At 41.1% G+C, this 14,114-nt stretch overlaps 1 protein-coding gene across 3 annotated transcripts in view; it reads right to left on the reverse strand.

Annotated features, from left to right (window-relative positions):
* The window catches only part of HECW1 (HECT, C2 and WW domain containing E3 ubiquitin protein ligase 1), a 354,103-nt gene that overhangs the window by 47,584 nt on the left and 292,405 nt on the right, over nucleotides 1-14,114 (reverse strand). For all 3 annotated transcript variants that reach the window (XM_038392643.2, XM_038392644.2, XM_043508692.1), the window contains 5 exons: nucleotides 10,140-10,223; nucleotides 8,857-8,966; nucleotides 6,472-6,592; nucleotides 4,730-4,843; nucleotides 1,791-1,943 (listed from right to left, as the gene is read on the reverse strand). In XM_038392643.2, the coding sequence (XP_038248571.1) occupies nucleotides 1,791-1,943; nucleotides 4,730-4,843; nucleotides 6,472-6,592; nucleotides 8,857-8,966; nucleotides 10,140-10,223 (582 nt within the window). The remainder of the gene's footprint in view (nucleotides 1-1,790; nucleotides 1,944-4,729; nucleotides 4,844-6,471; nucleotides 6,593-8,856; nucleotides 8,967-10,139; nucleotides 10,224-14,114) is intronic.

A 14,114-nucleotide genomic window follows, 5' to 3' on the forward strand; every position in this document is an offset into this window, starting at 1 on the left:
ACTACTCACAAGGCCCTCCCTTTGCCTGATTGACTCATCCTTCTGACCAATGATCGCTGGACAGGTCTGTCTCTGTATTATATATTTTCTATACACAAAGAACAACCAAGTACTTTCAGTCTACATTAACTCCGTTTTATATTAAGAGGACAACAAAACGAGAGAGAAGAAAAGTAGGAGAGAGCACAGTGTGTGTCTCCCCTCCAACAGACTGTATTGTATCACACTTGAGGACAAAATGGCTGCTAAAGTCTTCTCACAGGAAGACTTTTTAGAAATTGTAAAGGTGCAGTACATAGAAAACAAAATGCATCCATTTCATAGCTACAGCCACTGAACCCTGGAGCTCATCAGCCATGCTTAAAAAGCAGAAGGAAGACTTAGCGTTTCTGCCATTAGAAACTAGGCCAGCCATAGGAAGCATTTCAATACCTGAATTGAACACTCATTGAGAATGATGGTGGGGAGGCATTCTGATATATGTATTACAGATCACAAATCATTGATCCTATGGTACTCAACTTCATGGGAGTGGCAATGTGCCAAACATTTATTTCAGACACCGCTGCTGCATCCAAGGCATATATATTATCCATCCACTGCAACCACACACCAGCTCCCAAATGGAACAATTTACTGGCATGAGACTTCCTAGTGCTCGCCCTAAGCTAATGGGATGGAGGAAGTGTTTACAAGAACAGAAGGACATATGGAACTCACAACTTGAATGAGGTATGTATTATACTCTACTAAAAAGAAAACCCTTCTGATGTGAGTTACTGAAATTCCCTCGATGAAGAAAAACATCAATAGGAATAATTGATATGTCAATAACATGATGAAACCCCAACAAGTGCTTCTGTTCAAAGGGAACAAATAAAGCTCGGAATCGGCAGCTCACAGTTCAGTGCACCACATCTGAAATTATCAAAAGGAAAACAACTCCCAAAAGACAGAGAGATGAAGAGGCAGACAGTAAACGGAGAAGATCGGAATCCTATCTGTAGACACACAATAAAAGCAAACATTGAGCAGCAAATGTTGAGCAAATGATTCTCAACATGTACACTGTAGGTGACGAGAGACCATTCTTGCTGGTCCCATCACATAAAATCTGAGCTATTTCAGAGGCTACAGCATTGTTTAGGGCTAAAGTGTGCTGTTCAGGCACAGCCTGCAGTAGGGGGCAGCGTGGGTTACTCCACCCCAGCAGAAGCACCTGGAGGTGTGCCACAGGCAGGCACAGTGCTGCCTGGAGTACAGACACAGCACAAATATTACTCTTTGACGGAGCAATATGGGACTTCAGTGTCCTGACACAAAGCCAGGTGGCTAGTTGGCATTGGTGGGCAGAGCCACAGTTATGCCACTTCCAGCCCTCTCTGGGCTTGCTGAGTTCTTGCATTCAAGCGACTTGAAGAACAGCAATTGCACATGGCCTCTGCACAGGAGTGCAAGGATAGCAGGATAAAAGAAAGCTCCTTGAATCTTCTCACTCCACTATATCTTGTGCACTCACACATGGGCACAAACAATGCCTTATCATCAGAGCATGCAGTGGAGGCCTGATAACTCCTCCTCTTTCACACCCTATTATTTTATCTACACATAGACATCCCCTCTTTCTCACTTTCTTCTGCCCCATTTCCAAAGAATCTCACTGACAATGGTAGGAATGGGATTTACATGCAACCTGATGTAAACTGACAGCATTTGTAACATGTGCCCTTCATCATGTGGATCCAACTGGACTGTTTCATTCTGCTTAACATTTATACAGCAGACCTTACCATTCAAGGTGGTTTTCCACAAACGCAGACATAGGGCTGATCTGTACAGTGTAAGTGTCATTGGCTGAATACTCAAACAGGCCATAGTAAGGATTGAAGAGCTCCTGAGACAGAAGGAAGAAGAACTCTCGGGAGGGACCACTGTAGTCCAAGCTGGAAAGAAAATTCAGATAAAATGAGTCTCATTCCTAGCTGTGTGCATTTCATGCTTTGCATCTGCACTGGCTAATGTCTTACTTGCAGACAATAACTTCTAACGTGTTTGCTAATGCTAATTCTCCTCTCCAAGGACTACATTTTAATTTTAGGAAGAGACCTCAGCCAGCCATGATGCATAAGCTGCATCATTCCTCAAGTAGCATTCCTGGAAGGTATCATGACAGACACATCCCTGAATATAGCTTTCTCCTATGTCCCCTTTGTTCCATGCGGTAATAATTTGCTACTGCACAACATCCCTTCTCTCAGCTGGGCAGCAAGTGAGGCAAGGCTTCTCACATTTCCTTACTCTGCCGGGGGATATAAGCAGGTTTATTTCTGAAGATCTCGATTCATGGTCTGGGTAGCTCACACAGGGGAGTAAAAGAGGGTTCTTACTCCCTGCATTAGTATGTAATCTGAAGCACATTCCAGTCCCAAGATATCAAACCTTGGGTACTTTCTTACAGTGCGTAGTTGTGGTCTCTCAAGTCAAGGATTGGGTCCTAACACAACTCTCTCTCCTGTAAACTGGTATGGTGATTTTTCACTTGGTAAACATATGCTTTTTTAGTTTTCTGGTGGTTTCAAGTTTATTTGGTATCTTGGGAAGGGCATTTACATTTAAACTAAGCCTTGCTGTCTTTCTTTCATTCTTTCTTTCTTAACTCTCCTTTTAAATCAGACCATTTTCAATTATCTCAACTATTTAAAAAATGCTTCATGAATGCATTAATCCCAAACGAGATGGTTTTATTAAAAACAGACTGTCCTGCCATAATGTTAGGCATCTTTTATAGTTAGTGTAATATAAACCGCCACACAGTAATAAGAAAGAACCACTTAGAGCCATAAATCACTTAATGCCAAAATGGTTTCTGAGACAGGCATTACTTTTTACATTTAATACAGTCAAAGGAGGTGGAAAATTGTGCAGCTGGATCAGACTACTCTATAGTAAGGCTGAAGTTAACTCCTAGCTGCTCTAACTCTTAAGTATGCAGTCAGATTAAAGCCATGAAAGTGAAGGAGATTGGATCAAATTAATCTCTGGTGTAACTCCACTGAAATCAGTTGGATAAAAATCTGACTCAATTAATATAAAGATATGGGGCTAGATTCGTTATGGCTGGTGCAAGGTGGTATAAATTAAACCTGCCTGCTTCTCTGAAATCCCTCACAGGAGCCCTGCACTGAAGGCTTCTGGGAGATACATTAATTTAACACATTCCCTTCACAGCCAGTGCTGCCCAATTTCTGTGTTGTGCTGGCTCCCCCTATGTACCCCACATTGTCAGGTACATGGGTCGTTGAGGACACTTTGCACCATTTAAATCTGCTCACCTCCTCACTTTCCACATTAGGGTGCCTCCAGCAGGATCTTCGCAGGCATTAAACAGAATAAACCATGGGTGAATTTGGCCTCAGATGTAAATGAATTCAATTTTTATGATTTGCAGGATACTATGCCAAACACAGTAGAAGTTATTGGGAATTAGGGAAAAGTACCTAGTAAAGTTCAGTAAATGGACCATTGTTAGCATATTAGAACCATTCTCCAGATGAGTAAACTGAGAAAAAGGAAAGTTTAATGATTTACCCTTGGTCACACTGTAAGGTGGAGACAGAGTCAAGGACAGAACTTGCTATAACAGAACTTCTCTAACTTTTAGATGACATTGACTCCATAGATGTTCACAAATTAAGGGGTTAATAAAGTCCATAATATCAACAGCACTAAAAGTAACCCCCTTTCTGTCTGGCGATTTACTCTGTTTTCACGTTATCTAGCATGTCTCCAGATGAACTAAACTCTACAGAACCCTTTATTTGATCTACTACCTTTAGCAAATTCAATCAGCAGTGATTGTTGTGCTCTTTGCCAGCTGCCCAACATCTTTGGAGCTGAAACTGTATCTCCCTTTTTGTCCCTAAATCTTTTCAGTGTTTCTGTTAAGAGACTGTACACACAACACAATTAAAACAGAATTCCAAGTCTTCATTGTTTGAAACAATGGAGAGATTCAAAATGTCTTTCTTTAATTAAAGTTTGCAGATGAAACCTCATGTAGAGCATAACTCTTGATGTGAGGAGTGGCAAAGGGTGACGTTTGCAAGGTTTATTTTGGATAAGAAAACAAAAACTCAGCTGATTACTGTAATCTCATCTGAACTAGGAGAACTTCTTGGGTTTGCCAGATCAGCCAGGAAGTCTCACAAGAAAAAAATGCCTTGAGAGATTTCCAGTACTTTCTGCTTCTAGCTGACAGTAACAATGGCTCTTCTAATAGTATTTATGCTTCTCATTTCAGCGAGGGTGAGTGAGGAAAACATTTTTTCAACCACAACAAAGGCTCATTTTAAAAAGGCAGTGAAAATTGCTGTTAAAGAGGGGGATTAACAACCGGAAGGATTAACAACCTGATATTTACTTGTGTATAACCTTGGGCCAGTGCCTCAGTTCCCCCACTGTCCAAAGGGGATAATACCTATGGCACCAGGATGGTGATTCTTAATCAGTTAATGATTCAGAAGAACTCAGGAATTATAGAAGTGTTCAGCATGGAGAAGTAGTACAAAGGTTTGGGTTGTTTTTAATTTTATATAGACCAGTTCACCTCCCCAGAGGTAACAAGTAAAACCTAATGCACAACAAGAGAGATTCAGCCTTTTTCCAATGCCATACTTGCTTTGCAATGCAATGGCTCTCTCACAATTCACAATATTTAATAGTTCCCTACCCTTCCTCTCCAACAAACGTGATATAGAGTTTGTTCCGCTGAAGCTCCTTGCGTGAATAAGCCATCACCTGATTGAAGGTGCCTTCCAGCAAGTGATCACGCCGTATAATTAACCTGCAAAAGAACACAGTAATAATGAACTTGTTAACCAGCACTGCCTGAAACTCTTGAGGAGGGGAGTGAGAGATGCTATTATCAAATATACATAAAGGTAAACAGGAGCTATTAAAGGGCCAGACTAAACCCTGGAATAAGAGGACGCAATTCTATTGAAGTCTATGGAGTTATGTCTGCTTGTGCAAAGGCTGGTTTTGGCCTTTTATTGGTTCTTGTTTATTTGTTTAGTTAAGATTTACTCTATGACTGAAAGGGGTACTCCTCTAAGGGGTAGTTAGATTCAAAATCTTGCTGTACCCCAAAGGCTCTCCATTGCATCTCCTACAGAAATTAGTGTTGCAGTCAGGCCTCTGGCCTTTCTACCTTCATGGTGTCACAGCACCCTGGGGTTGATTTTGATCTCACACTGGATTTACACCAGTGGACTTCAATGGCATTATTCCTTAAGATACATTGGTGTAAGCAAAGGGAGAATCAGTCCTTACCTATATCCACTAAATGGCCCCATTTATTCTCCAAAACATCTTTAGTGTTTCAAAGATTACTTACAAGCTTGGCCCATTGTAAAAATATCCTCTATACAAGAAGTTCTTATTTTTCATATATATAGTTGAAATGTAATGGCACTTAGTCCTTTTGGAATGTTCTTCATGTCTGCCTTGGCAGGACTCTGAAGAGGATAACCAATGGCTAGAGCTCCTCAGACAGTGCAAGAATAGTTTGATGATGACATTTGCCTAGAATAAATTGACTGGTTTTCAGATATTTTTTCCACAACACAAGTGGTTTGGTATGAAGCCAGCCTGATGCATGAATTCAACCAGATGCCCAGGAAATACCTTAGAAGCATGCAGTGCTTTAGCCAATTACTATAACTATCCATGGAAAATGGTGCAGAGAGGCTAGCCAGCTACCAGGCTGTTTGGAATGTGAACTCCATAACTGAGTGATAGAGAATTACAGGGTCAGATCCCCAAAACATATTAACAAAGTGAAAAAGGAGCTAGTCTAACAAATATTTAGGTGCAATGGGGAAAGCAATTGATAGGACCTGATTTTCAGAAGTGCTGAGCATCTGCACGGCCAGTTCAAATCAATGGTAGCAGTAGGTACTCAAGCCCACAATGTCTACAACAATCAGGGCCAAATTTTCATCCTGAGTTTGAGTTGACATGTCAACTCAGAGTAAATCCAAAGGATTTGGAGTTACTTCAGAACTGTAATAGTGTACTGGACCAATATCATTCACATTTGTCTAACATGTTATTTCTCTACCAGTACTGCTTAACACACATGGTATAGCTAGAAATACCAACATATCCTTAAAATAGGTAGAGGAGGAGTGTAGGACCAAATCAATCCTTGAGAAATAAAGCCCCCCAGATATAACCCTCTTGTTGGCCCATTTTCTTGTTAACATATATATGTGTCTGTGTCTGTGTGTGTTTGTACACACACATTTTTCCTGGATAAAATACATAGATACATCATCCAGTGTTTCATTCCTGTCCCATGATAATGATGTATTGTCACATATATCAGATCAATTTCCTGATGCATTACTACAATGACAAGACTAAGCTGCATCATGTTAAATTATTTTAATCATCTGACATAATACTCACTTAATTTTACCTGGACCTTGCCCATATCCTTTGGCTTCAAGTTTTCGATAGAAATTGCGTAACTTGGCTTCAAAGTCTCTCCTATATGGAGAAGGTGCTCTTGCACTAGCTCGCTGTAATCCTAGAAAGGAAAAGAGAGAAGTCATAGAGTTTTAAAATCTTTAAAAGAGGGTCTTATTCATACACCTGGTGTTTTCAGTCACAACTTGCTAGAAAATATATCAACTTTTATTGGTACATGAAGAATTTTGGAGTGCTCATTATTTTCATGTTCTATTTGACATTAATGTAGCCATCAGTTACTATAATTCAGTGGTTCCCAACACTTCTGGACAACTGCATCATCTTACCAGGATGATGGTTGTGGTCCCTTTGTGCTTCCTGAGTCTTCAACTCTCATTGGCTTGAATGGAAAGTCAATGGGAGTTAGGTGTCTATGTACACTTGAAAATCTCTCTCCTCACCATCTTCCAGGAGATCTCATTATCTGGCAGGATTAAACCTTTGGATCCAAAGCAGCACTTCTATTTAATACTTCTAGGGGGCCCAGGCCTGGCTGGAAATTGGGTTTTTCTGGACTAATCTCCTTCTATTTATTAAAGATGGTCAGCTATAAACACAAAAACCTTTGTGGCATAAGAGAGGATTACTGTCAGCAAGAAGTCTTACATTTTCCCATTAACAGTAGATTTTCAGCAATTTGGGACCTGTTTTGTTTTGAAGTCTGAATTCTGAAAGCAGCCGATTAGTTCTGTTGTGTAAATGAGCACCACAGCAATCAGTTTTAGAGAATGGGATCCATGAAATCTCATTTCCCTATCTCTTTAGAGGACACAATGAAAACAATTCCTTTTAGGAGAAATTTGGCATAAAAGCCTCCAGAAGAAGGAAACAATTTTACATTTAGTTGAAGCACAAAGTATCTGTGAAGACTCATTTGTCGCAACAGAAGGACATTACTATTTGGCTCAGATGATAAAACAGAAAGGCACATTTTTACAGCATTCAAGAAGAATCCCTGGTGAAGCTTCTCTTGTTCTGTCAGAATATTTTTTACAACACACAAGAGGAGTAATTACTGGTTATTTTGGGTTGCTGCAACCGATAGTACAGATGAACAAATAGTACATTCACTCAAATCAATCATATTTATCATATTACCATCTTTCCACAAAAAAGGTTAAAAGCCACTTTCAACACACCGATGAGTGAGGATATTGGTCAATGTTTAAATCTCATGCAAACTGGAGATCTGCCCCTATTACATCAGTAGTCAGTACAGGTTCAAATCCCTGCTGAGGACATTAAAAGGCACAATTTGCGTTGAAGTTTATCCCTGCTTGAAATCAGCAAATCCAGTTGTAACAATACGACATTTTTCAAAGATCTCCCCTGTGTAGACAAGACGTCAGTGTTTCTCCACGAAAATATTAAGACTGATATTTGCAAAGTCATCAGGGGACTTGGCACCCAATTCCCATTAAGTTTAATAGGAACTGAGTGTCCAAATAGCTCAGGTGGCTTTGAAAATAGCCTAAACTGATTTAAGATCATATTCCTGGGATGTCACTCAAAATGACCACCAAACCAGTTGCACGGTGGAGGTGCAGACAAATTCAGTCTCCTTCTAAATTAGGGTTGGGTGTTTTAGCTAAAGGGAGCCACCTGCTGCTCAATTTCCATAGCATAGACACTATTTCAGAGATACACAGCACTTGGAAACAATCTTCTACAAATGGATACCTTTCTGGAAAACATGCTTTATGCAAACATAAATTATTGGGCTCAATACAGGGTAACTGGGTAAAATTATCTGGCCTGTGACATACAGGAGGTCAGACTAGATGATCTAATGGTCCTTTCAGGCCTTAAAAATCTGTGAATCTTGGGAGAAGCAGTAGTCTTGGAAACACTGTCTGGTTGAATATTAAGTTAGGCCTACAGCTATTTACTGGAGTTCTGAAAGCTTTGTCATACATATGTGATTTGAACTTTGCTTTTGCCATCTAATATCCATAATCAAGAATGTACTTATATGTCAACAGATTAGACTCAGAACACAGAATCCCCTTCTGAATCTAATCTCCCCTAACCATTTGGAAGCCGGGACTATATTTTCTTCTCCTTGGACAATCTCTGATTCCCACCATGCTGCTAACATCAGTGTCCCATGAGACAAATAAAAGTGACAGCATTCTGTGTATTAACCAAACACTCTAGCAGAAAAATTGTCTGGGGCCAATTCTTAACTGGTGTAAACTGTCACAGCTCCTTTGAGGTCAATGAGATACAACAATTTACACCAGCTGAGACCTACCTCTCTGTGATTATCAGATGGAGAAGCACAACAAACACAAGAACTTGTGTTGTTTTCCCTCCATTTACCTGGAGAGTTCTGAGGTGAGGAGCAGGGCGAAGAGCGAGGAGAGAAGCTGTAGCCAGGGTGGAAGGCAGCCTGCAGGGGTATGTAGGACATAATATCCTCTTCAAAGAGACTGCAAGGAAAAATGATAGAGAGAGGCCCTATTTATGCTCATTACACAGGAATAAGCACAAGAGTTCGGTACAGCAAAATTCTGTTATAAGGATCTGTTTGGGCAGCCCTTCATTCGATCATTACTTACAACATAATGATCAGTAGCTACAGATGCATAAAAGCGATCTGCCCAATCAGGCATGGCCTCAAGAAGCAAAGTCTTCATTTTAGAATAACCAAGTGAGTTCCATTAGGCATTTTCATGCCAAGACAGTGCCATATTGGATGGATGAGCCAAGGTTTGAGGCAATGGTAAAAGCACCAACATCCGGTGGTCAAAAGCAAGAACAGGAGATACATATTGCTACACAAATTGTTTCCCTTTTGACTATGATTTGTCTTGGTCATATATTTTGCTATAGCCACTGCATGGCTCTCTGATCATGTATCTGCATCAAGGTATAGGTAAGTATAGTCGTATACTTCTTGCATTAGATAGAGTGGGCTGTGTAATTCAAATCAAAATCAACTTGGGTGCCATGTGTTTTAGTGTAAACACAGGGCAACAGAGAAATGTAATCCTTCATTGTGTTGAGCCACATAAATCAAATTATCCTAGGCTCTAAAGCGCTAATTTTGTTGGAGCTCTAAAAGATGCTAAGACCCTGTCTACGTTACTAAACCATTGCCTCCATTACATAGTAATGGTTGTTCACTTCGCTGTAGCTCAGCTCTTCCTTAATGTGACATAGCCTCGTGGATAGCACTGCCAGTGGCATAACTGACATTCCTATAATCTGCATCTAATTGTTATTCAGAAAGGTGGGAACCACATTTCTGCATTTCAAAATGCCACAGGAAAATTTAAAATGTCATTTCTAATCTGATCCTTAAAGCCAAAACCTTCCCCTTCAGTGCAATCAAAGGGTAAACTTTGTTGCACCAGTGGAGACTAGTTTCTGGAAAGTATGATTTGACACATATATTGTGGTTGAATTATTATGAAAACCAACTGGCTATCAGGACAAATGAATCCCTGCGTAATCACAATAGGGCCCTAGCAGAGATGAGCCTAGATTTAACAAATTCTGTCAATCACCTAAAATATGTCAAAAATCATAAGGTGGAGACAGCTAGCCAGCTTCTTGTGTACCATGAGTGACAAAATTCTGTTTTTGTTCAAATTGATTACCTCAGTAGAATTACTAAATCTGCATCACAGGACAACTTTTCAAGCCCATGTGTACCCTCTGTCCGAATGTAATGGATCTTCTCTCTGGAAAATTTATGATAAGAGGGGAGAAAGAGATCACATCATTGTCAAACCATAAGATAGGGATGGATTATTTTTTCCTCACTGCTTCTCTAGTTCCTTTTTGCTTTTCTCATAAAGATAGCAAATAAATATCCCTATTGCTTGACACATTTTTCAAATCTGAACAACCTATAAAACAACATTCTTTAAATCATACCAGCAATCTGTTCCCAAAGCAAGAGTCACATTTTAGAGAGCAAGATGATTTCCCTATTCCTAGAGCTTATGTGTAACACTGCAGTTGACATAATTGATGGATGAAAGTTCACCTCTGTGGAGGCTATACCTAATATACAATATTTTCTTAACAGAGTTGTATGTAATGCCCTATCCTTTACACGTTTCAGTCCCAGGTTGGTCTATGATAAAACTTGTAGGACAATTATTTATTTTAAAATTAAAATAATTCCTACATATGAATTTACTGTTCATTGAAGTTGCTTGATTGACCGGCCTGGGGACTGAAGTCCTATCTAGAAACAGAATGAGCCTGGGTCTGATCTTATTGACACTGTTATCAATAAAGAATAACTCTGTGGAAGTCAATCAATGTAAAACTGCTGTGTGTAAGATCAGAGTCAGACCCAATGAGCATGTCAGCAGTATTGTAACCATCATCAAATGGGACTATCAATGTGCCTCTGGAAAAAGGGGTAAGCAGTGAGGTGGCAAAATTTGCAGATGATACAAAACTACTCAAGATATTTAAGTCCTAGCAGACTGCGAAGAGCTACAAAAGAATCTCTCAAAACTGGGTGACTGGGAAACAAAATGGCAGATGAAATTCAATGTTGATAAATGCAAAGTAATGCACATTGGCAAATATAATCCCAACTATACATATAAAATGATGGGGTCTAAATTAGCTGTTACCACTCAAGAAAGAGATCTTGGAATCATTGTGGATAGTTCTTTGAAAACATGCAGTCAATGTGCAGCCGCAATCAAAAAAGTGAACATAACGTTGGGAATCATTAAGAAAGGGATAGATAATAGGACAGAAAATATCATATTGCCTCTATATAAATCTATGGTACACCCACATCTTGAATATTATGTGCAAATGTGGTTGTCCAATCTCAAAAAAGATATATTGGAAATGGAAAAGGTTCAGAAAAGGGCAACAAAAATGATTAGGGGTATGGAGCAGCTGCCATATGAGGAGAGTTTAATAAGACTAGGACTTTTCAGCTTGGAAAACAGACGACTAATGGGAGATATGATAGAGGTCTATAAAACCATGACTGGTGTGGAGAAAGTAAATACGGAAGTTTTTATTTACTCCTTCTCATAACACGAGAACCAGGGGTCATCAAATGAAATTAATACGCAGCAGGTTTAAAACAAACAAAAGGAAGCATTTCTTCATAGAACGCAGTCAACCTGTGGAACTCCTTGCCAGAGGATGTTGTAAAGGCCAAAACTATAACAGGGTTAAAAAAAACTCGATAATTCATGGAGGATAGGTCCATCAATGGCTATTAACCATGATGGGCAGGGATGGTGTCCCTAGCTTCTATTTGCCAGAAGCTAGGAATGGGTGACAAAGAATGGATCGCTTGATGATTACCTTTTCTGTTCATTCCCTCTGGGGCACCTGGCATTGGCCACTGTTGGAAGACAGGATACTGGGCTAGATGGACCTTTGGTCTGACCCAGTAGGGCCATTCTTATGCCTCAAGGCAAATATAAAAGGACTACTTCAAGGAGAAAAAGAATAAATCATTCTTCATGACCATTTAATCCCCGGGGTCTCTGCTGGTAATACAAACTTGGGTGTAAATTAGTGCCAATAGCGGTGGTTGTTTGGGGCTCAGTCGTGCAATGTGCAATTCTGTCAAGCAATCTGATCAAGTAATCTTTAAGCATGTGAATGGTTCAGTGGGACATCATTCATTCCAATATTAAGTCAAACGGGACTACTATACATGTGTTTGAATGCTTTGCTGCACTGGAGCCAGAATGCTAGGTGCCCTGCAGGATCAAGCCCTGTATGAAATGGACACTTGTCTGCTGGGAACTTGCCTAAGATCCACAAGCCCATTCCACAAAAGTTGGTGAACAGCCATCAGATAGTAGCTTTGGGTCACTACTGACCAAAGGTGGAAACAAAGCAGTGACCTAGAGGTGAAAAAGGAAGAGGGGAAGCAAAAGTGGATGGGAATCTGGGAGGCAGTGACCATGAGTTGGTTGAGTTCAGGATCCTGACGCAGGGAAGAAAGGTAAGCAGCAGGATACGGACCCTGGACTTCAGGAAAGCAGACTTTGACTCCCTCAGGGAACAGATGGCCAGGATCCCCTGGGGGACTAACATGAAAGGGAAGGGAGTCCAGGAGAGCTGGCTGTATTTCAAGGAATCCCTGTTGAGGTTACAGGGACAAACCATCCCGATGAGTCGAAAGAATAGTAAATATGGCAGGCGACCAGCTTGGCTTAATGGTGAAATCCTAGCGGATCTTAAACATAAAAAAGAAGCTTACAAGAAGTGGAAGGTTGGACATATGACCAGGGAAGAGTATAAAAATATTGCTCGGGCATGTAGGAAAGATATCAGGAGGGCCAAATCGCACCTGGAGCTGCAGCTAGCAAGAGATGTCAAGAGTAACAAGAAGGGTTTCTTCAGGTATGTTGGCAACAAGAAGAAAGCCAAGGAAAGTGTGGGCCCCTTACTGAATGAGGGAGGCAAGCTAGTGACAGAGGATGTGGAAAAAGCTAATGTACTCAATGCTTTTTTTGCCTCTGTTTTCACTAACAAGGTCAGCTCCCAGACTGCTGTGCTGGGCAACACAAAATGGGGAAGAGATGGCCAGCCCTCTGTAGAGATAGAGGTGGTTAGGGACTATTTAGAAAAGCTGGACGTGCACAAGTCCATGGGGCCGGACGAATTGCATCCGAGAGTGCTGAAGGAATTGGCGGCTGTGATTGCAGAGCCCTTGGCCATTATCTTTGAAAACTCGTGGCGAACGGGGGAAGTCCCGGATGACTGGAAAAAGGCTAATGTAGTGCCCATCTTTAAAAAAGGGAAGAAGGAGGATCCTGGGAACTACAGGCCAGTCAGCCTCACCTCAGTCCCTGGAAAAATCATGGAGCAGGTCCTCAAAGAATCAATCCTGAAGCACTTAGAGGAGAGGAAAGTGATCAGGAACAGTCAGCATGGATTCACCAAGGGAAGGTCATGCCTGACTAATCTAATCGCCTTTTATGATGAGATTACTGGTTCTGTGGATGAAGGGAAAGCAGTGGATGTATTGTTTCTTGACTTTAGCAAAGCTTTTGACACGGTCTCCCACAGCATTCTTGTCAGCAAGTTAAGGAAGTATGGGCTGGATGAATGCACTATAAGGTGGGTAGAAAGCTGGCTAGATTGTCGGGCTCAACGGGTAGTGATCAATGGCTCCATGTCTAGTTGGCAGCCGGTGTCAAGTGGAGTGCCCCAGGGGTCGGTCCTGGGGCCCGTTTTGTTCAATATCTTCATAACTGATCTGGAGGATGGTGTGGATTGCACTCTCAGCAAATTTGCGGATGATACTAAACTGGGAGGAGTGGTAGATACGCTGGAGGGGAGGGATAGGATACAGAAGGACCTAGACAAATTGGAGGATTGGGCCAAAAGAAATCTAATGAGGTTCAATAAGGATAAGTGCAGGGTCCTGCACTTAGGATGGAAGAATCCAATGCACCGCTACAGACTAGGGACCGAATGGCTCGGCAGCAGTTCTGCGGAAAAGGACCTAGGGGTGACAGTGGACGAGAAGCTGGATATGAGTCAGCAGTGTGCCCTTGTTGCCAAGAAGGCCAATGGCATTTTGGGATGTATAAGTAGGGGCATAGCGAGCAGATCGAGGGACGTGA

Source organism: Dermochelys coriacea, chromosome 2, assembly GCF_009764565.3.
Source record: "Dermochelys coriacea isolate rDerCor1 chromosome 2, rDerCor1.pri.v4, whole genome shotgun sequence".
NCBI lineage: Eukaryota > Metazoa > Chordata > Testudines > Dermochelyidae > Dermochelys > Dermochelys coriacea.